The sequence below is a fragment of the Dunckerocampus dactyliophorus genome, chromosome 7 (assembly GCF_027744805.1).
Source record: "Dunckerocampus dactyliophorus isolate RoL2022-P2 chromosome 7, RoL_Ddac_1.1, whole genome shotgun sequence".
Taxonomy (NCBI): Eukaryota; Metazoa; Chordata; class Actinopteri; order Syngnathiformes; family Syngnathidae; genus Dunckerocampus; species Dunckerocampus dactyliophorus.
The window spans coordinates 9443730-9465777 of NC_072825.1; the positions used below are offsets into that span (position 1 = coordinate 9443730).

At 42.3% G+C, this 22048-nt stretch overlaps 2 protein-coding genes across 4 annotated transcripts; one reads left to right on the forward strand and one right to left on the reverse strand.

Moving 5' to 3' along the window:
* Positions 1-66: 66 nt before the first annotated feature.
* Positions 67-4376, reverse strand: m6pr (mannose-6-phosphate receptor (cation dependent)). The gene is made up of 7 exons (XM_054781807.1): positions 4090-4376; positions 3567-3739; positions 3326-3495; positions 2809-2918; positions 2512-2642; positions 1348-1474; positions 67-1270 (listed from the first exon to the last, which is right to left on the reverse strand). The coding sequence occupies exons 1-7, from the start codon at positions 4093-4095 to the stop codon at positions 1148-1150; spliced, it is 840 nt and encodes a 279-aa protein (XP_054637782.1). The 5' UTR covers positions 4096-4376; the 3' UTR covers positions 67-1147.
* Positions 4377-4450: 74 nt separating this feature from the next.
* arhgef5 (Rho guanine nucleotide exchange factor (GEF) 5) lies at positions 4451-21989 on the forward strand. Of its 3 annotated transcripts, none has more exons than XM_054781977.1 (16): positions 4451-4553; positions 5155-6240; positions 6635-9898; positions 10595-10640; positions 10760-10809; positions 13302-13672; positions 15725-15885; positions 17699-17851; positions 17934-18063; positions 18386-18460; positions 19063-19152; positions 19251-19393; positions 19545-19688; positions 19771-19841; positions 21026-21130; positions 21307-21989. In XM_054781977.1, the coding sequence occupies exons 3-16, from the start codon at positions 6655-6657 to the stop codon at positions 21447-21449; spliced, it is 4926 nt and encodes a 1641-aa protein (XP_054637952.1). In that variant the 5' UTR covers positions 4451-4553; positions 5155-6240; positions 6635-6654; the 3' UTR covers positions 21450-21989. The 3 variants fall into 3 exon arrangements, with proteins under 3 accessions (XP_054637952.1, XP_054637954.1, XP_054637953.1); XM_054781979.1 differs by having other exon boundaries at positions 6635-9238; XM_054781978.1 differs by having other exon boundaries at positions 4504-6240.
* The last annotated feature ends 59 nt before the right edge of the window (positions 21990-22048 follow it).

Genomic DNA, 22048 nt, shown 5'->3' on the forward strand with positions numbered 1-22048 from the left:
CTTCTGAGTGTATTCATGTTATTGTCACATAAAAAATATATTACCACTTACCCATATACGTGGTAACTGTAGTCTGCATGAAACATTTTTATTCAAACACCACTGCATACTGTACAGAAAATGTCCAAATGTCATCCGATACACAATTTTTCAACAGAAATTTGGCTTGAACAAAAAAAAGCTTCCTTCCCTGTTAAATGTTGACTTTTGCAAACATGTATGAGTGATGCTTTCGAGCCACGACTCAAATCTAAATTCAATGAAACAATAATATACATAACACAAAGCATGAAATTAAAGCAAACGGAAAAGCAAAGTAACATACTGAAAATTCTCAACATGATTTTCCATTAAGTTTGACAAGCTGGCTTTAAGCTCTCACCACCACATTCCAAAATGTACAGTGTACAATACCAATACCAGGGAAGTGCTCTTGTTACCACTATCCAACAACTTTTGTGTTGTTTAATGGTTAGTTAATGGTGAACTAGGACCATCTATCTATAGTAATATCATTAGTATTAAAGAGCTTTGCTATCATCAGCTTTGGTTATTTGCTGTGAGAGTGCATTTATTTTATCAAAATATATCTGTATAAATATTTAATTAAACAAAAAATGCATAATTTACCATCATATACCATATCTGTATATTTACTTTTATTAGCAAAACTCCAAAGAGATGTACGGGTAAAACTTTTGGACGAGTGTGTTTGCTCTTGAATCAAATGTGTAGACTGCATACCAATCATAGCACATTCTGTTGACCTTGGTGAATAGAATGAGGACTGCCCTCAAAATTAAACATTCACATTATTGAAGCCATCCTAAATTACAGTTATTAAGGGCAGAGTACAAGAGCAGCAGTTTTTTACCCTATACGGACCTATACTCAAAACATAGGCAGGAAAAAAGGAAAATATCGTGTAAATTGCATCAGGTAGAAACAAAACTTCCTGTCACATTTCTAGAGGCGAAACCTCATGAATCAGTCATTGAATGAGGTGCGGAGGTCACTAAGCCGCTCTCCATGGCATCTGCATGGTTCCCCAGCCTCCCCAAATTGAAATCGGTACAATAACTAAGTTTGTCTACAAGCAGTTTATCAAACTTGTCACACAGTGAAAATGGATGCACACTCTGTGAGGTCACATGGGTAATAAGTGGTCATCTCGCTCTTCGGGCTCCTCCTCTAAAGGTTCCGTGGCCACTCCCCTGTAGGTAGGGGGTTCCTCTCGATCCCGAGAGCGGCATACAAAGTCACAACCGTCCTGTTAAGAGAAGGATTAGTGATTTTTTTTTTTTTTTAGTTGGTGATGCCACAATGTCCTCTATGAGTTGGACTTACTGCAGAGAGATTGCCAACCTCCACCCAGAAGGCATAATTGGGGAACTGGTCCATGCCTTTGGCCCCGACAATGAGCCGCTGATAGAGGAAACCTCCGATGAGGTAAACAGTCAGAAGACAGAAAGCTCTGTAATCAGAGATGGCAATGACTGGCCTATTCCTCCACTAAAGTAAATACACCCCTCACATTTCAGCAAACATTTTAATTATACCTTGTTAAAGGACAATACTAAAGAAAGTAAACTTTTATACACTTTTGTAGTCCGTGCTTGTATAGCAGTATAGAATGACTATTCGCTGAAAACACAGACATTATTGTCAAAATAGCTGGCAACGCAGTCTTGCCTAAAGTCAAGCACCATGGTCTGGGGTTGCACGAGTGCTGCCGGCACTGGGGAGCTGCAGTTCATTGAGAGGAGACATGAATCCCAACATACACTATGATATTGTCAAGCAGAGAATGATCCTCTCCCTTAGGAACCTGGGCTGCGTAACAGTTTCATGATAAGGATCCCAAACACACCACCAAGATGACAAGTGCTTTGCTGAGGAAGCTGAAGGTGGAATGGAGTGGCCAAGTACAGTATGTTTGCTCCAGACCTGAACCCAACTGAGCACCTGTGGGGCATCCTCAAGCGGAAGGAAGGAAGGGGCAGGAGGGCAAGGTGTCTAACATCCACCAGCTCCATCAGTGATGTCATCATGGAGGCGTGGTGGAGGATTCCAGTAACAACTTGTGTAGTGCAGGTGATTTCCATGCCCAAGAGGATTAAGGCAGAGCTGGATAACAATGGTACTCCCACTAAATGAACACTTTAGACAAGTTCACTCTGGGGTGTTCACTTGTTTTGCATGTTCAAATTGTGGCCAAAGTGTCAATACTTTCTTTCATGTTTTTATCAATGAGCCGCAGCGCCACAGTGCCAGCAGCATTCATGCAACCCTGACTATGACGCTACCACGAGCATGAAGGCAAGACACAATTATCTTGCTACTCACTAACAATGGCTGTGGTTTGACTCATTTTCATTGGATAGTAAATCAATACTGCTATGCAAGCTGTACACAGACTACTTTAAAGTATATTCATGATTACTTCCTGTGGTATTGTCCCTTAACAAGATACTGCAATACTCTGTACGTCGTCTCTTCTGATTCCCTCACATGATGAGTATGATGGTACCGGCGCTGAGCTTGGATTCAAGAGGTGGACACACAGCACTGGACTCCAGCTTGAACTGGTAGTAGCAGTTCTGCTCCCGTTCCCTGTTCTCCTGAACCACCTCCAGCTGGCCCTGGGAAAGTACAAGGCAACTCCATATGACACTTGCTAATAAAAAATAAGGTATCAAAAATGATAGGAGATCCTGCAATGGATCGGAAATAAATGCATGGTTTCTCTCCAACCACCAGCATAGATTTTTGTATATGCTTGTCTTTGTTCCAACTCCACTGACATACCAAGTCCAAATCTCGGTTGCAAAAAATCATCACAAAGGCTTTTCTCTGTTCTTTGGAGCAGTGGGTGTCGTATTTTTCTCCGTTTCCATAGACCAACCACACATAGTCACCTGTAAGATAAAAACGGAACATAATGCGATTCTCGATAGCCCCTTTTTTGTGCTTCACTCAGGAAAGCACCCGCTTCTATTATATAAATATGAGAGGATGCGCACACAAGAAGCATTAAAATAGAATCTTGTGTTGTGTGTCATAGCTGGTAAATATGTCATAGCATAGCATCAGGAGTGACCGCAATGCTGTAAAGGTAACTTTGCTAATGGAGGAAGTATTTTATGTCATTTATCTCCACAGGATGTTCGCTATTCAAAATTATAGGAACTAGAGAAGCACAGTTGGTGAGACTGGCCAATACATCACAGCCTACAATAGCAATACTAAAATAACCTTCAAGGGGATGAATGTAAGGAATGATGTTGTAAGATTTTCCAGCGACTGCTTTTCTGTGTATACTCACTTCCTCCTATAACCTCTGTTGCATTGTACAAGCCAATCACAGTTATCTTCGCTCCCGTCTTCTGGTTGTCCACTTGAATGACGCCGGCTCCCGGAATTCCTCCTGCGTCGCCACACAGCTGGAACATGTACGAGTACTTGTCCTCTCCAATCTGTGTCTCCGCTGTGAAACTATCAGAAGAAGAAGTTTACGGTTTATGGACATTTTAACGTCAAACCCACATCTGGGGTGTGTCTCTAACTTTTTGTGGGCGAGCGTCTCTATTTGTCGGAGGACCTTCCGTTCAGACTCGGACTCAAAGACGAGTTTACAGTTGTCGGTGGCGTCGTCGGCATACGTCCCGCTTCCTTGCAGGAATAACTGAACCACCAGTGTCCAAACCAGGAGAGGCCTTCGACAGGGATAGGTCAACACCTGCCATTGTCACATGAAAATATTATTAATACAACTTAGCCGACAAAATGATGGGTTTTTACATGTTACTGAATTGATTATGGGATACACACAGTACTACTAATGTTGGAGAGATCCAATGACTCATGCATTATTCAACATACTGAACCCCAAGATAATGTATTAACATAGTATATCCCCATAGGTCGGCAAAGTGCATGCAAAGTACAATATGAACGGAATATATTCTATTTATGCATGTACTTTATTGCGAGTATCAACTTTTGAGGTAACGATGATAAAGCGTAAAGGGTCACGAGAAACAAAACAAGAGGCATGTAAAAGGTCTGAGCAAAGTGTTGTGCACGTACCTGCATTATTTCTGCTTTAACAGCGTTGTAGAAGTTAGCTGACAGCTTTACAACTGATGCAGCGAGTCTCCTTGCACTAAAGCCACTTCCTGGCTGACTTTAGCAAAAAAAGTCTCGCTTTTAATTTGTCCTGCCGTATATAAACAAACACATAATTACACTAGGCTTCAAATGCGCTGGTTCCTGTACGACGACGATCTTTTTCGTGTGATAACTGTTTGAAACGTCATCCGACGTGATAACAGAATACAAATCGGAGTGGAATAGTTCCGAAGTGCGGAAGTGAAACTAAACGTATCGTCACCTGACCAAAGCGTCCAATGACAACAGCGATCTTCCCCTACGTAACGTCAGCTGACCGGAAACGTGTCTGCAACGAATGACACTAATAGTCGATGCTGGGAATGAAATTGAAATATTTTTCTCCTAAACGTTTGAACAACAAAGACTATAAATGGCGATAAGTATGTGATTATTACGATTAGAACTATATTTTCAACAACACTTCAAAATGGCCTGTTGAATGTTCTCTCTGTGGCAGTTAATATTGTTCTTCATGGGGTTATTTTCAATTGCTTGGACTACAATGAATCAACACATACTGTAGTAACTTTGAAGCAATACTGTAGTCAAGTCACGTCAACTTTATTTTTATAGCACATTTGAAAACAACGAGGCTTGACCAAAGTGCTGCACAAGCTATGTAGACAATGAGACAAATAAAATCCAGCAATATATAAATAACCACACATAGACAGCGAGTTTAGCTAAAAACTATAAAACATACAAAATAAAATTATTATGCTTGTTCAGTCTTTGTTGAATGCCAGTGAAAGAGGTAGGTTTTCAGCAACAGCATTGTATTGCATTTCTTTTCATTAAAAGCAATTTCGTTGCCTGTTTCAGATTGTTGGGCTCATTAGACTTTGGTCAGACTGCCTGAATTAATGCAGTTTTATGCTACCACAATAAGAACATCAAGATTAGGATGATAAGCAAATACTGATCAGTTGGCCTTTTGCAAAACAAGATTAGCCTTTTGTGTTTTTGTGTGTATCTTGAAAGGCACTGGTCTTGCATTGCATGACCATTGTTGTCCTGATCAAGAGGACGACCCATCCGGATAACGCAGATGACAAAGAGGTCAGTTTGCATTACAAATGTTCCCAAACTAAAATTACCATATGAGCCCCTTCTTGATGCATTTCCTTGGAGGAAGAAGGCTGCTAAAAATGGCAGTTTCTCAATCCAGTCTGCCAAGATCCAGTTTGGAAATGAGGAATGTACAGTGGACTTGGGAAATTTATGAGTACATAGAATTAAACAAACATAGCCTTCTATAATACAAACTGTCCATTTGAACAGAATGGTTTGAATCACTTGAAGTTCAATTTGTTGTTATTGTTGCTTCTTTCTCCACCTGCAAAATCTGTTTGAAGTAATTATTTAAAAAAAAAACCTTTCTAGTCCTGTACACTCAAGGCAAGCTATTTTTATTTAGGCCTCGTTCTCCCCTCCCCCCAATCTCCCGTCTATTATCAACTCACCTGGCTGTGTGTCTGTGTGTTGTGCGGCCACACCCGGCTAGTCGGTATTAACCAATCAGCTTCTCCAAGAGCGTGAAACACCAAGGAGGTGTACTTCCTGTGTTTGGTGAGAGAAGAATGGGCCAGGACGGTCTTAAACCGACGGCTTGAGTATTTTTCTTCCAGGGGGTTTCACACTGCAGCTTGGTAGGCGAAGGGGAGGGAAGAGTGGACAAGACCCTGCAGACTTTTTGCTTGATTTATGAGAGAGCTGTTCAGTGAGAGCACATACTTTAGAGGACAAGGCACGGGGGTGAAGGAGGTGGAGGAGGGGAAAAGATAAGTGTCAATCTGTTGAGACTTGCTTGGGAATTTGAAGAAGGAAGGAGAGAGGTGGAGAGAGCAGCTATCGAGAGTGGAAAGTGAGGAGAGCTCAGGCGTAAACATTAGGCTTTTTCACCAGCGCTAGCTTCATTTTGAAACACATTTGGAATGTAGCAATATGTCACCTATGACAATGTGAAAGCAGAGAATGCATACTTGTGTGTTGTGCAATCCCATGCTTGAGAGCTGAGCTGGACAAGGAGGCGGGAGAGGCCAGCTCTCCCCACAACTTCACATTTAGGTGAGTGGCTTCTCTTTCACACACATAAATACTGTTTGTGATTTTTTTTCTTTCTGTGTTATGTCGTGACTTATGTGTTAAATACCGTGCCTATGTGTAACAGGCCCTTGCTTTCTCAAAGGCCTTATTTGGTATGCTGTGCTTTGCAGGTTTGTGCAGCTTTCTTAGTAAACTGTAAGTGGGTGTCACCTTTTCTATGGGTTGTGTGTTAATTTTTGGGGATTTAAACTGCAAGGAGAGTGAATAAAGCTATCACTTACCTCTTAGCGGTGTAAAACTAGCCCGAAACCTACAGCAGTCTTAAGTTGTTGCAGCAAAGCATGTTGAAGTTTGCACTTGATTATGTAAGATGCATATTCAACTTGGGACTAAACCAGCCTGAAATGTCTTTAAGGTTTTCCAAATTATGCTACCATGGGGACCAAAAGGCCAAGCTGCACCCTCTTCGACTCTTTCTTAAACATAAACACGCCTGACCGCAAGCTTCAGCCAGGTGGAAGACACTCCATGGACCCCAGTCCCAGGCCAGCCATGACTGCTCAGTCAGAGCGGGAAAGTAACCGAAAGGAAGAGTTACGGAGGGATCGGGAACAGGAGAAAATGAGAGACAAATCCAGATACAAAGATACGGACCCACGGGAGAGGCACTATGAGCGAGACAGAGGCCCCTCGTCCAGACCATGGGAGGCTGAGCGGGAGTGGAGGGGCAAGAGGCAAGAGGATGACAGGAGAAATGGAAGGTTACTGTCTAATGTGGAAAGGGAATTTGAGAGGGAGATGGAGCGGGGGATGAAAAAAGGCGACACGTTTCCCAGGATGCGAAGAAGAAGCGGTGAAAGGGATGAAAGCCGTGAGCACAGGCGCCAAAGAGACAGACCAAGCAGGATGGAGACAGACGGCAGGGAGCGGGAAAGAGAGCAAGTTTGGCTGAGGGAAAGGGGAAGAGAAAGCGACAATGTCCGTAGACGGGCAAAAGAAGATGGGAGAAACTATGAGAAATCCAGGCAAAGATATCAAGAGTCCAATGCTGCTCTCCGAGACAACAGGAGAGACTTTGAAATGGGAGGCAAAAGAACCAGGACACCATCCCCACGCAGTCAGAGACAGAGGGAGATTCATCCGGATAGGAAGGAGCGGGAGAGGACCCACAGGAGAGGTGGAGGGACGAGGAGTGAGGGAGACGACTACGAGCGGGAGATGAGGCGGGACAGAGCAAGGGACAACAGAGAGCGAGACGAGTTGACATATCAACATAGCAGAAGTGAGGGGGACAGCAAGAGCAGGGACCTGCAGGGACGCAGAGAAGCAGACAGAGCTAGGCGGGGGGAGGAGAGGGAGCCATATGGGGACGGGAGAGGATGGTCGAGTGACAAGAAAGAGAAGGAGCGCCGCAGAGTGAATGAGCCCAGGAAGGAAAGGCAAAGACAGGAAAGAGAGGCTGACCGTAGGTGGAATGACACAACCCTCAAGGAGGCGGCCCCTAGGGCTCCGCCGAGAGCTCAGAGCAGCGGTGAGTGGAGCAGCGACATGGACAATGACACTAGACGCACGCCGGGCAGAGACAACTATGAAGGGGAAGGGGCGAGCGAGCGGGATGACAGGAAGAGTGCGCAGAGGGCAAAGAGAGAGCAAAGGAGAAGTGAGAAAGAGATGGCAGCCACCGAGCAGAGACGGATGTGGTTAGAACCACAGAGGAGCTATAATAGCAAAGAGTCCTCTGTGGAGGATGACTTAGACAGAGAGCGGAAGGAAGAAGAAGAAAAAGAGGGAGAAGCACAGAGGGGACACGTTGAAAGTTGGAGACATGAGCACAGGAGGGGCAAAGACAGAGAGGAGGTGAATGTAGACCAAGGGGAGCAGGTCCAGGGGGAGTCAGAGAAGCGTGAAAATGAATGGAAGATTGGAGGTAGCTGGAGGAGAGATGCAGAGGACAACAGTGAGGAGAGTGACAGAGAGAACGAGGCCGGGAGCGAAGGAGGAAGTGAGGCAGGGTGGAGGCAAGACAGAGTGCCCTCGGCAGAGGACGGCTTTGTGACTGTATCCAGTGGCGGAGACGATGAGGACGAGCGAGAGGAGTTTGTGGACTGTCAGGACTTTTGGGAGGGCGGGGATGCGAGCAACGCCCCTTCCTCTGATGGGTGGACAAAGGAGGACTATGCTAATGAGGAGGAGCTAGAAGGGAGGGAAAAGAAGCCGAAGTACGTCTTCTGCGTGATCGGGCAAACGCGAGCGAAGCCTGATGGGATGTCACCGTCACAAGCTGAGCGCATGGACGACGAGGAAAGGGACAACCTCCTTTCAGAAAGTCTTCATCATAGCGGAGATGATGTCAGCCTGCAACCTCCACATGACCTGCACCTGACACAGAGGAGGAGTGACGAATACCTATTGAACAGCAACAAGGAGGCTGACAGGGACAGCAACAAGTGTACGGAGACTCCTGCTGCTGGATATCTTCCAGACCAGGATCCCAGAATGAAAGCCAGGAAAGTGGAGCACCCCTATGCTGAGATTGGGCCCATGAAAAGAGACTCTCGGACTGAAAAGCTCCTCATGGAGTGGAGGGAGAGGAATAAACAAATGGCCGAGAGGGATCGACACTCGCCTCTCCCGAGTAATCCTTATGCTGACGTTTACTCTCAGGTGACTTTTGAGCAAATTCTCCCCGCCTTGGAAGGTATTAATATTGAAGCCATGAGCCCAGAGGAGAAGGAAGCCATTCGGATCCGAATGAGCGGCGCCTGGAGCATGTCTGAGGAGCCTAAGCGGCATTCCCAAGCCCCACATCTTAAGTGGGCTAAAAGTGTGGTGCGGGAGATCCTTGGACACTCAGGGGAAGATGTGATAGATGACCCCAGCTCAGGCGTACAAGGCCTCACCCAACCTGAGGAGAGCCAAGTGGACGAGGTCACACAGGAGACTGCGGAGATGCATTTCGATAGCTCACACTCGGAGCAAGAGCCGGAGGACGAAGAGCCGGAGGTGGAAGGGTTGAGAGGTACGGGGCAGGGCCGACGACACATGCATGCTGACCAGCTCTCAGCCATGCATGCTGACACATCTGCATACACTCACTCTGACACATTGCTAGACACTGAGAGGAAGGAGGATCACAACCCGGAGACGGATAAAGACACTGAGCCTGATATCCACTCTGAGGAGGTAGTCATAGATGTGAAAATGACTGAGGAGACAGACGATGAGGTTAAGAAAGCCGAGACAGATAAAGAAGCAAGCAGACAGAAGGAAGTGGAGATGTATTTGTGTGTGAGCAACACGCTGTATAAGCCTAGCAGCTGCCCCATTCTCAACTATGAGTCTCAGCCGGATCTCCTCATCCCCTCCACAGAGGGCCCTGATGATGAGGAGGAGGCAGAAGGAGAAGAAAAGCAGGATGAGGGGAGTGAGTGTAGCTTAGAGTCAGAATCTGACGGGGATAGCGCAGACGGAGCAGAGCCGACGGCCAGAACACTGGGAGGTGGGACTCTAACGAGCACCTGCAGTTTCCGAGATTTGGGTCCCCAGGCTCGTTTGAGGAGACGGGGGATCCGTAAAACCACTGAGAGAAGAAACGAGGAGCTTGTAGAGGTGGAAGAGGAGGTGGAGGAGGAGGAAGGTGTTGCAAGGGATCGCAGAACTCGAATATTCACTACAACAGGTAAAAAAAAAAAAAAAAAAAAAAAGTGGAGGCCAATCAGCAGTGATTTTTTTTTTTGTCTTAAATCAGGGGTGTCCAAAAAATAGGACATGGGGGGCCATTTTGATATTTTTAATGTTGTAAAACCAGAAAACAGCTGGCATCATAGATTTGTCTCATAAGTGACAAATCATACTAGTATTATTAGTTTGAACATTAGTATGAACTTTTTTCAGTTTTTGTTGTTGGTTTTCTTGTTTAATTATACTTTTAGAATGTGCAACAGGCCACAAATGGCTCCAAGCTGTACTTTGGACACCCCTGTCTTAAATGATGCTCTTTTAATCAGCACAACCCTTGATTGTGTTCTTTCGCTGACTGATTGAATGTCATGCCTCATGTTTCCAGTATTTTACATCATTTTGTCACCTTATCACTCACCCAAAAAAATATCTGAGGGCAGAATAAAAAAATCTGACTTCCAAAATGCAACTGCGTCACAGGTAACACTGTAGGCTGTGGGTGGAGATAAGTGGAGGTGGGGGCATAGAGCTGAAAAAGCTGCTGTAGATCCTCATATGAGACATACACCCTGCAGCAGAAGGTTGGATCAGTCAGTCACCGTTGCTTACGAACTCGACTACTTTACACTATTTATTTGTTGAATGGGAATGCTGTTGTATAATGTTATGACAAGTGGACACTTTCTTGTTCCAGACGATGGGGATGACCGCTGTAAAAGCTGGGGAGAGGTGGAGCTGAGGTGAGTCCAAAAGTCAACTTTACAAGAGTAAATACCTGTTGTTGTTGTTGTTGTTGTTTTTTAAATTAGGTTACTTACATTTTTTAAAACTTTTTCTGTTATTTTTTCTGCAACTGTAGGAATGTTTTGGACACAATCGGAAGACGAAGAAGGAACTCAAAGTTTTTCAGTGAGTATTTATACTTTACTTTCCAACTGGCTGACCCCAAATGGGTTACGGGTCACACAAGTTCTTGACAAATGGGTTTTGATCAGAGGTGGAATGAGTACTACAATAATCAAGTAATTGTAGAGTTACTTTGATGAAAAAAAGTAACTGATATAAAATGTACTGAAGTAGAAGTTAGTATGGTAGTTACTTCCTTCTTTTTCTATGTACTGCAAAAAAAAAATTAAAACGTGGTACACACTTCAAATCAGGTGTGCTTTAATAAATTAAAGTGAGCAAAAATAAGATAAATCATCATCTTCCTGCAGAATGTACCACCAGGGTTATTTTGTCTTGCTCATTATTCACTACGGTTCACAGGTGGTAATAGTTTGTTTTAGACATACTTAACAAGTAAGGAACATCACGTTTACACTATTCAACATGTCCGAAAGGGGTGTGGGTGTGTGTGTGTGTCCTTGGTTTGTTGTAATAAATTAATGTGTTCTCGGTTTATGTACAGCAGGGGTCACCAACGTGGTGCCCACGGGCACCAGGTAGCCCCCCACAACCACATGAGGTGCCCGCAAGCCTGCTTTTCATTCAGGTTTTCAGTTAATAATGAAAGAACAGTAGAAAGAAATGCATTCTGAAATACAAAATGTGACTTGTGGACACCAGCATTTTGTTAATGTTCTGGTAAAACCAGCATATTAGCTTTGTTTGGGTTTAAAATAAGCTCTGAAAATGTTACAAAAATGAGTAGCTCCTGGCCATTTTCATTTTGTAAAAGTAGCTCTCACAAGGAAAAACGTTGGTGACCCCTGATGTACAGTATATGTTGACGTTATAAATTGGGTCTAGTGTGGGCACCTGAAAAGGATGCATAGACTGCGAGGGAGCAGTCCACTCCAGTTCATTTTCGGAGTCATTTCCTAATAAATCTTAATTGGGTGTTTTTAACTGTCAGCTGGGTGTCTTCAGATTGTATCAGCGGCGTGTGCGTGCAGACGGGAAAAAGCGTGACACACTCGTTCATTTCCCTTCAGCGCGCTGTGATTCATTTCGTCAAAAACACAGCCTCACAGGAACTTCTACCGCCTCCTCCTCACACAAAATTTAGATTGAAATGGCCTTAAACGAAAGCAAAAATGTTACATGCCAAACAAGGCCTCTGTGCTATCTGGCTCACACAGATGTTGTTAAAAGTGGAGCATGAGTGTGTTGAGACATTGTGTGTGTGTGTGTGTATACATATACATATGTGTGTGTGTTTGTGAGGTGCAGGCGGGTTTGTACAAGCATTCATATTCAAAAACAACTGCAGCTGCGATTTTGCATTCCGGCAAGTCTGTGTAAATGGAATGCATACAACTCCTCATTTCTAGCCTCTAGACTCTTTTACTTCCTGTACCTCTTTTTTTCCACTAACATCCTCTTTTTGCACGAGTTTACTCACATTTAGTGTGCGTTCACATTTGTCATGTTTGGTTCGGTTAAAAGCAGTGACAGGTGGTGAGGTTCATGGCTGATGAGGCACTGACTCTCTTGAAGTTTTTTTTAATGTTAATACAAGTTGCTCATGAAGGGGATAACAATAAAAAGAAGAGAATATTATTCTTTGGTTAATGTTTTCCAATACTGAATATTTTGTACTGTACTATTTGCTATACTTTTTACTCTATACTAGTCCCATTTATTTATACTCGCCAGGCTAACTCTGATACGTCTGTTGTAAAAGTCTGACCACCTTCTGGTGAGCTTGGTCATATCATCCTCCATCTTGGCGGTCAAAGTCATTAATTCATTCAGCAGAGAATAACAATATCTTGCATTTGGTTTGCTGCTCTTCAGTTGTCAAAAAAAATGCTGGATTTTCCTCTCTATGGAATAACGGCAGTGGCAAGCACCTTCCAGCTAGTGCACATCCCCGCCCCTCAGGATGAAGCCAGTACTGCAAGTGCCTCCGTTAGGTGTTGTGCGATTAGCAAGAATAATGATGCCATACCAACGTTAAAGACATTACACGGGCTGTAGCAAGTCATGGTGTATAATAAGATTTTTAGCCACAAGCAGACAGTCACTGAGTGCACTCAGATGGTAGGGAGGGCTTGTGCACTAAGCCCAGAAGAGACGCTTGCGGCAGCCTCATCTTATGTTTCTGTCCTGTATTAGATCAGGAAATGTCCAAATTCTGCGATTTTTACTTGGAACATGTTAAAAACGATTGGAAGCATACACAAAATACATTTGTAATACAGCTGAATGGACAAATATGTATTTTACGGCCATCAGACAGCATTTAGATGTGGATTTTTGATATATGTCATGTAATATGTCATAAAGGCTGCCTACTCAAGTCCTTTATACACATGTTCTTTACTTTGGTCTAATGACAAAAGTGTTTTTTTGTTTGTTTTATATTTTTTGTTACTAGTTACTATATTTGTTGGGACTAGAGTACCAAACCCCAAGTTTGACCACAACCTCAATGTACCCCCCCATCCACACAGATGCGGCACAACTCTACCAGCAGTACAGCGAGGCGGCCCAGAACTTTGAGATCCTGAGCCAGTCTCGCTCTTCCGATGTCATCTCGGTCAGTGAGGACAGTTCGGCCTCTCCGGCTCCGTCGCCGCCTCTGGCCCGCAGGCCTCTCCCGCTGCCCCCCGTCCCGCACCCCCACTCCTTGGCCCACACAGGCTCCATCACCAGTGTCAGAAGTTTGCCTCTGCCGGAGCAGCCCAAGAATGAGGGCAGACCTTCCTCCCCGCGGCTCTCCATTTCGCTCACACAGTCGTCCACGCTGTGGCGAGAGCTGCCAGGTGTCAGGAACAGCAGCGAGCTGGAGGACCTCACGGAAGACGAGAGGCGCCTGCAGGAGGTAAGTCACACACGGAAGGAAATACTGTACATATCGGATATGCTGCCAGTGCCGCATTGTGTGTTTGACGTGTGCTGACATATATATACTTACAGTATATAATGCTGGTCAGTACATCTCAGCATACCATAGCAGTCCCCAGACTGTTTGTTTTTGTTTTTTTTTACTGCCTGGGCCCCAAACTAACAGAATAGATGATCTGTAATCATATTTACCAGTAATTGGTTCTAAGTTTGTAAAATACCACATTAGGTGCTAAAGAGACTGTCTGGATATGTATGTATTCGATTGTGTAAGCTTCTTCTCATGAACCGCTTCACGCAAAAGGGTCAGCATTTATCAAAACATGTATCCCTACTGTGTTTTCTGTGCTATTATTTTCCTGACAAAGACACCACATGGTGGTGCTGTTATGAAACCCTAATAGTTTGACCCCCTAAATTCGGATTGACTTGTACTTCTCACAGTGTGCTCTGAATAAACACACTGGAACTTTAAGCTGCTTACCCGAATCACCACAAAATTTGGCGCACACCTTCAGGGGACCAACAAGCCCATGTCTGTAAAACGTGAGCAAGATTGGTTGGAAAAACATGGCCACCATCAAGCAAAATGGGCGGTACTTAGCAACTATTTACTCTTAAGTCATTAGTATCAATTTGTCTAATGATTATAAAACTTTAAGGGTATATGTTTTACATGTATGCTAGCATGTCTTCCAAAGCATTGTGACCACACCTCAAAGGGGGCACTTCTGATGTTTTTTTTCCAAATTATTTTCTTGTTTTACCATGATGTTGCCTTTTTGCACAAAAATCCAAAATGTATAAAGCCCGTACATATACTAGAATATAAAGCCATCCGCTTTGTTTAGTCATTATTATTTTTATTTTTCGCAGGCATTGATTCTGATGAAAAATTTCCATCTGATAGGGTTTACGGATGTTTAACAAAACAAAACAAAAAAGCCTCTGAAGGCGGTTTAACCTAGCAGTATGAAATTTGGTAGGCATTTATAGCACAAGTAGCCGTACAAAAAAGTCTCAGGAACACATTCTGTTAAACCAACAGGAAGTCCGCTTGAGACGGTGTGTATCTATCCAACAAGCTTTTTTATATTGTAAGTAGAATTTTTAAACCTTAAGTTTAACCCTTGCCCTTGGATCATGTATAGTACAGGCATGTCCTAACTACGGCCTACTATTATTTAAAAAAAAAAAAAAAGTGTATTAAGCAATTTTGATGTATTCTTAACCTAAATTAGGCATTTTCAAGCATAAAAATTACTTAAATGAAAATACAAATACAGTTTAAGGGATTAAAAACGTTGATGAACTGTGGTCTACACGGGCAACGTGGTGTCACGAGTAACACACTAGACTTGGTCGCTCCCAACAACAATAATTGCAGGGTTTGAATTATCTCACAACAGTCACAATCATAACAATAATATAATAATGTCATCATAATCATAATGATAACATGGGGTACTATTGTGGCCGTACTCCAACTAAAACTCAACTCTGAATCCCCGACATCACTTCCTGTCGACACGTCCAGAAGACATTTACTGAAATAAACACAAGCATGAGTCTTATTTATATCTTAAATGGCTTATTTTCTCTGATTATATCTATTATATTGGGTAATATGAGTGTAAAGGGGACTGTAGCGGTGTTATTGTATTGTATGTCTAGAGAGATTACTGTATAGCCCATCAGACTGTTTTTGAGCGTCATTTCACATCAGCTGCCACTGTTTCGTTTTAAGTTGGGCGTGACGTTAGCAACTGTTATTACCCCACATCTCAGGCTACTAACGAAGACTACAAGAAATAGTGGGCTTTCCCCATCCTTCTCCTTACAGATGAAATTTCGCAAATTGCTTTCTCTGGCAGCGTCTGCCTTTGCCAGTTAGGCTCACTTCCACTTGTTGTGCAACTTGTCTTCCAGTCAAAGAAGTAAAAAAAAAACAAACCTCAGCGAAAGCAGAGCAGGCATCACTCATCAACTCTCAATGTTAACGTCTACGTTCCTCTCCTTTTCACTAAAGGTGCGATTTGAAGTGGTGACCTCTGAGGCGTCCTACTGCCGCAGTCTGGACATCGTTGTCGAGCATTTTGTTAAGTCCAAACAGCTGGGGGCGCTGTTGACCACCCAGGATCGGAACTGGCTGTTTTCTCGTCTGGCTGACGTCCGTGCCATCAGCCACAGGTCAGACATGATGCTACAGGGTGCAAGAACGTTTGGATTAAACTCCAATTTAGATGTATTTATACTTAACCCTAAAGAGGGCCTTCAAATGTCCTCATTACTTGTCCCTAATGACAAAAAATGTCAGTTTCCGAACTGCTGATATATTTAGTTTCCACTTTTAAACGAGTCAGCCTTTTAAAAACTACTGTACTTCAGCCTGAAATGCACATATCAAATATTAATTACCATACATTTATATTATAATTATATACACTCCAGGTCAAAATTTTAAGACCAGTTAAAAAATGGCAAGAATACATATTTTGCACTGTTGCCTCTTGAAAGAATTTCAAAAAATGTTTTTACTGTGTATATCATCCACAATCATTATGAGACATGAACATCTATGTCTTTCTCATTTCTATGCATTTTAAAGGTATAAAAAGCTACAGCACAGTAGTGCATGTAATGGGATACACCTATGCCGTCTACACATACCGCTATTAACGCCTCCAACAACGTTTTATATACATGCTTTGATCATGTTGTAACTATTACATTCATGATAACATGTAATACTTATAGTATTTTGTGTATTTCGGCCATTCCAAGCATTACCGGAACTTGCTCAGCGCATTGATTTCCCTTGGCAACTTAGTAGAACCGAGCGCCTACACCTAGCGTTAACTTTTCCAAACTCAGAATTAAAATGACACAGCAGCAATGGCGGAAGCTGAAATATGTAGCCTTACCATTTGGTTGTGTCTGAGGTGTTGTGAGCACGACGCTGGCGCGCTCCGGGGCAAGTCTTTGGTGACTCTAGTCACTAGCCGGCTAGTAGCTAGGTGGTGTGGTATGGTGAAGTGTCAGTAATGTAGTTTGATTGGTGTAACAATGTTAATAGTAATAATAATGTCGCTGTAGCTTGGTTAATATGCACGTCACATATATAAATTGAGCGTTGTTGGCGCTTTTTGGAGAATTTTTCGGGCCACTTTATATGAACTGGCTCTTTTTGTCTGTTTTTATATCTTTAAAACACACAGAAAAGAGAGACATATGTGTTCATGTCTCACATAAGGATTGTGGATGATGGGCAAAAATAAATTTGTAATCAGGGTTGTATGTATATATTTATTTTTTTAACCCCCAAATAGGTTTAATAAAATGCATTTTTATGAAGTAGATTCATATTTACTTATATTTCAAACCATCTGTTGTCAGATTTAAAAAAAAAAATTATAATTAAAAATATCTGCTCCCCAAAAACTGTTTTACTGTAAATGTATTACGTATTAGTCAATGTTTTATTTGCTGCATGCTTTGATTGGGGGAAAAAGTAGTGCCATCTGGTGAGCAAATATGAAAATAAAAAATGGAAAGGCCAGTAGTCCAAATTTAATTGTTGACATTTATTCATTCATTCATTTTCTATGCCGCTTGTCCTTAATAGGGCCGTGGGGGTATACTGCACAGGGCACATATAGATAACCATTTACACTCACATTTATACCTATGGACAATTTAGAGTCATCTATTACCCTAACATGCATGTTTGAATAGTTAACACAATAGATTGAAATAATTTAGATAAATGTGAAATTAAAAATGACATTTTTAATGGAACATTTTTTGACGCGATGAGCAACTGTAGATTTTTGCCAAGTGTTGCCATTTTAGGCTGATTAGGAACAGAGATTAAATTCCCGGCAAATTTGACCTATACTCATTCAACACACCAAAAAGGCTTGTAAATAAAACCTGAATGACACAAAATATCCATATGATCTTCTTTTAATAAGGTTTATTTAATGTGTTTTGCTGTTTTTAGCTTCTTATCAAAGCTGGAGGAGCGTCTCGAGTCGGACATCATGCACTTTACAGTGTGTGACATCATTGCTCGCCAATGTCAGCGCTTCAGGCTGGTTTATGTACCCTACCTCACCAACCAGTCCTATCAGGACACCACCTACCAGAGACTCATGTAAGACACTCTTGACACATTGATTAAACTACTCTGTACTTTTTGCACTGCATAACCTCTTGTTGCTGTGTGTGTATTTCAGGAATGAGAATCAAGGCTTCAAACGCATTGTCGAAAAGTTAGAGAGGAGTCCCGTTTGTCAAAGACTTCCTCTTCGTTCCTTCCTCGTCCTGCCATTCCAAAGAATTACAAGAATTAAGCTGCTGGTCCAGGTTTGTTTGGATTTTGAAGCCTTTTTTACCATAGGAGAGGATGGAGTTTTAATACGGAAACACAAGATGCTGCCGCCTTAACAAGTGACTTAACAAGTCTTATTGTTTTGACCATGAGTCTATACTTCTTCCTATTTTTTTCTTCTCCTCTTCTGATCTTCACAAAGCCAAAGAAAAAGCAAAATGTGGGCCATTATTTTAGCTACTTTTAGAGTCATATTTCCTTACACTGTTGGTCCCATTCCAAATTGTACAACCTTAGGATTGTCTTCCTACTCCTTTTCGTTTCCCCTATAACAAGTACATGTTGTCTATGTTCCAGAACATTGTGAAGAGAACAACCCCTGGTACTGCAGATGCGATGCAAGCCATTAAAGCCCTGAAACTTCTAGAGAAGGTAAATTCTGCCCGTCTATATTAGAGTCTTTATGAGACTTTATAATGTTATGGTATTCAGTAAATGCAGGTTTTGTCCTTACTGGTCTTGGCGCGGTTTGCTTAGCATTCACGCTGGTGTTTTTGTCACGAGACCAAAGGCTGACCAGTAAAGGACTGAACTAAGTAAGGACTTGCTTGGACAGCTTTTGAGGCATACGTGACACAACGTAACTCAAATATTCCAAACCCAAATGCTGTCTGCTGGGTAAAATACATAGGTTATTTTTATGTTGTGCTATATTTATAAGCTCAGATTTCACTAAATATACTTTTAAAGAATGATGTTGTCTCACACACACAGAAGGAGAGAGCATAGTAGAGAGACTTCCACACATTTTCTCGTACATATTTGTCATTTGCATGCATGCTTTTTGCTGTCATTTTAACACCGGTCCATGCCCTTTGGTCCGTGCTGCTGTCTTATTTGAGCTCAAGTGAACTGAACTGCACCAAAGCAGGCCCAAACCCATCTCTTAAGCTTGACCACAAGGGTTTGGATGTTTGTGATCACACTTGACAAAATGAACCTTACCAGCACCCTAACTCTCTTCTGCCCTCTAGCTGATCCAAGAAAGCAATGACAGCATCTCTCAAATGAAAAGCATTGAGTCATTGGTGGCGCTAAGCTCGAAAGTGGACTTTGAGTGCAGGGTAAGTGATGCGTTCAAGGACTGATAAAGGATCCTTTGTACAGTATTTCTAACAGCGTAGTAACATAACGTGGCATTTGTGTGCCTTGCTTGCTGCAGACTCTTCCTCTCGTCAGTCAATCTCGGAGGTTGGTGCGAGAAGGACCAGTCACCGAACTGATGGACTTTTCCCTAAAAGACACAGAGAGGAATATTTACATGCACTTATTCAACGACTACCTGCTGCTCTCACAACAAAAAGAGTGAGTCAGCTTGCTTTTACAGTTTGATTCATCATCACTCATGGCATTAATTAACATTTACTACATCCTGTTCTACCATCACCACCTTGTCAGTTTTATCAATCCGCTTCCTTCCGCCTCCTCATGTTTTCTTTATCATTCTTCTTCCAAGAAGTGGGAGGTACACGGTGATAGACCACGCCCCCGTGGCAGAACTGCGTGCGGAGAACTGCCGCGTCAAACTTCATTCCCTGCAGAAGAATCTGTTCAGGCTGCACATGTCGCACAAGTCGCTGCTGCTGAGGACTGACACACAGTAAGACACAACATTGGTTTGCCTGACTTAAAAAAATGGTGACCAGAAGATGTATTCATTTTGTTTCATTTATTTCCTTCAGGAGTGATAAGCTACGCTGGATATCTGCACTTTCCCGGCCTCATGCTGAAATTGATTTTTCTTCCGCGCAAGGTGACTCATGCTTCCTGGTGTCTATGGTCGTTTGCTGCAAGTAACGTCACCATCCTTGATGAATCATTAACTCCTCTTAATGTGATCAAGTGTCACTTTTTACTATATTAACAAGACATGCAGTCACGTAACATATCAGTTATAAAATACAGTTATCATCACATAAGATGCTTTTTTTTTTTTTTTTTTACTGAACACTAGGGGTGTAATGGTACTCCAGTTCGGCATGTACATTGGTTTTTGCAGAAAAATGCAAAAGATAAAACTGCTTAGCTTTGCATAAACAGCTTTAATGATTAAAGTATAAGATATTAATATTAAATATAAAGCTTGCACACTGCTAGCAGGTAATTCCTCATCCAAAAAATAATAATGTGCAATGATACAGAGGCAACACTAACTGAACAGTCAAAATGATTATTTTATTTTTAATTAATGAAAGTCAGCAACACGTAGGGTGCTTTGTTTGGACACTCCGTTTTGCGAGTACAGTAGTTTTGTCTTTTGCAAAACTGTGCGAAAACAAAGGCAACATTTTTGTGAAAATTTTAGACAAAACCTAATCGTACGAAAACTGGGGCGTTCAAAAACGGAGGTTTGACGGTACTAATAAGATTACTAATGGTTCACTTGTACATTACTCCTATACTATAAAGATTTAGTATGTCAGATTCGTACCGTTTGCTGTTCTCTTGTTTCTGAATGATGCAAAATCCTGAATGATTTATCATGTCACCAAGAACCAATAACTTTAATGAATAATTGCTTAGTATAGCTTGGTGGAAAAATTATCAATTTACTTTAATTACATTTGTATGAGGCCCTTGAGGTAAAAGTTTGGACAACCCTGAATTTCTCAATTTAATATGCCTGGTGGGATATTGAGTCATTGTCTACAATCATGCATTTGGTAGGATTTGGATCTCAGCTGTAGCTAATGTTGCCACTTTTGGATGAACATTGCTCATCAACTTTAGCCTCATTCCATGTTGTAGTTGTTCTAGCGCCAATAACACTTAGCGTGTCAGCTTAATGACATGCACGCAAGTACACGATGGATTTCCCCGCCAAAGCTCTCACGTTCTCGTCATCCACTTTGACGCTTAAATTCCTAAAAGTGCCTATTATATAAGTAATTATGACTCAGCTGTGTCTTTATATTTAACTTTTATCTTTCTTTGCAGATTTCCCACAGATGCAGTGTATCAGAGCCTTCGTCGCCCAGCAGCCCGATGAGATGTCTTTAGAAAAAGCTGATATCATACTGGTGCACCAGCAAAGCAGCGACCGTAAGAACATCTTCATACCTCACCTTTCATTGAATTCAGTTAATTAGAAGAAACTTGCACTTCATTTCAATAGTCATGAGACATGGAGAAGAGGGGTACGATGAATAAGCTCTGCTTCTTCGTAACACTTTTCGGACGTGTTGAATTGTGCTTACCATCGGTTTGTCCCTTGACAGATTGGGTAGAGGGCACCAGACTGTCCGATCGGCATCGTGGATGGGTGCAAGAGCTGCATTTGGAGTTGATTAGCAACTCCAGAGTCCAACAGCGCAACCTATCGGATGCCCTCAAACTCACCACAGCCACAGCTGCAGTATGAGCAGGACTAAAAAGCCACTCACAGACATCCAGATTGAAATGAAAAGACTTCCCGAGCATGATATGCTTCACAGCTCCAGCTGGACAGAGTGGAGAGTGAACATCCACGTCTGCTAATGGGGATTTATGCCCTGCAGAAAACCACAATATATGCTGGCTTTGGAGCAATGCATACCTGAATGAGGGCTCTTCACAAGTGTGTGCCTATAATATGTGTTTTAAAGAGTAAAGCATATTGCATTTGTATATTGAGTAGGATGGAAAATATTACTTTAAGATGAATGTTTTACTGCAACATGAGTCCCTGCATGCAGGAGACCTGACTGGGTGCAACTTCTCACATGTACAGAATGTTTAGGTTACACAGTGAATATGTTTCAATAAATTCAGCACATTTAAATACTGTGCATCATACTGAAGGTTTTTTTGTCATGGCTATTATGTGATCCAGTACAATAACTGGATCAGAAATGCCTTTACAAAGATTTGTTGCAATACTGTACAGTCACACCAATAAACATGAGCCACAAGATTCATGATAAAATACAGTTCTTATCAATGCGTTTGTCAATCAAGACTGTACACAATTTTCTGTCTGCA

Bases quoted from the DNA above. Each gene is read 5' to 3' on its own strand.
- m6pr (XM_054781807.1), bottom strand. The intron at 2,643-2,808 runs GTATGTCAGTGG...GTACTTTCCCAG, and splicing joins GCAACCGAGATTTGGACTTG to GGCCAGCTGGAGGTGGTTCA. The intron at 1,271-1,347 runs GTAAGTCCAACT...TTCTCTTAACAG, and splicing joins AGGTTGGCAATCTCTCTGCA to GACGGTTGTGACTTTGTATG.
- arhgef5 (XM_054781977.1), top strand. From the start codon at position 6,655: ATGGGGACCAAAAGGCCAAGCTGCACCCTCTTCGACTCTTTCTTAAAC. The intron at 10,810-13,301 runs GTGAGTATTTAT...CCATCCACACAG, and splicing joins AAGGAACTCAAAGTTTTTCA to ATGCGGCACAACTCTACCAG. The intron at 15,886-17,698 runs GTCAGACATGAT...TGCTGTTTTTAG, and splicing joins GTCCGTGCCATCAGCCACAG to CTTCTTATCAAAGCTGGAGG.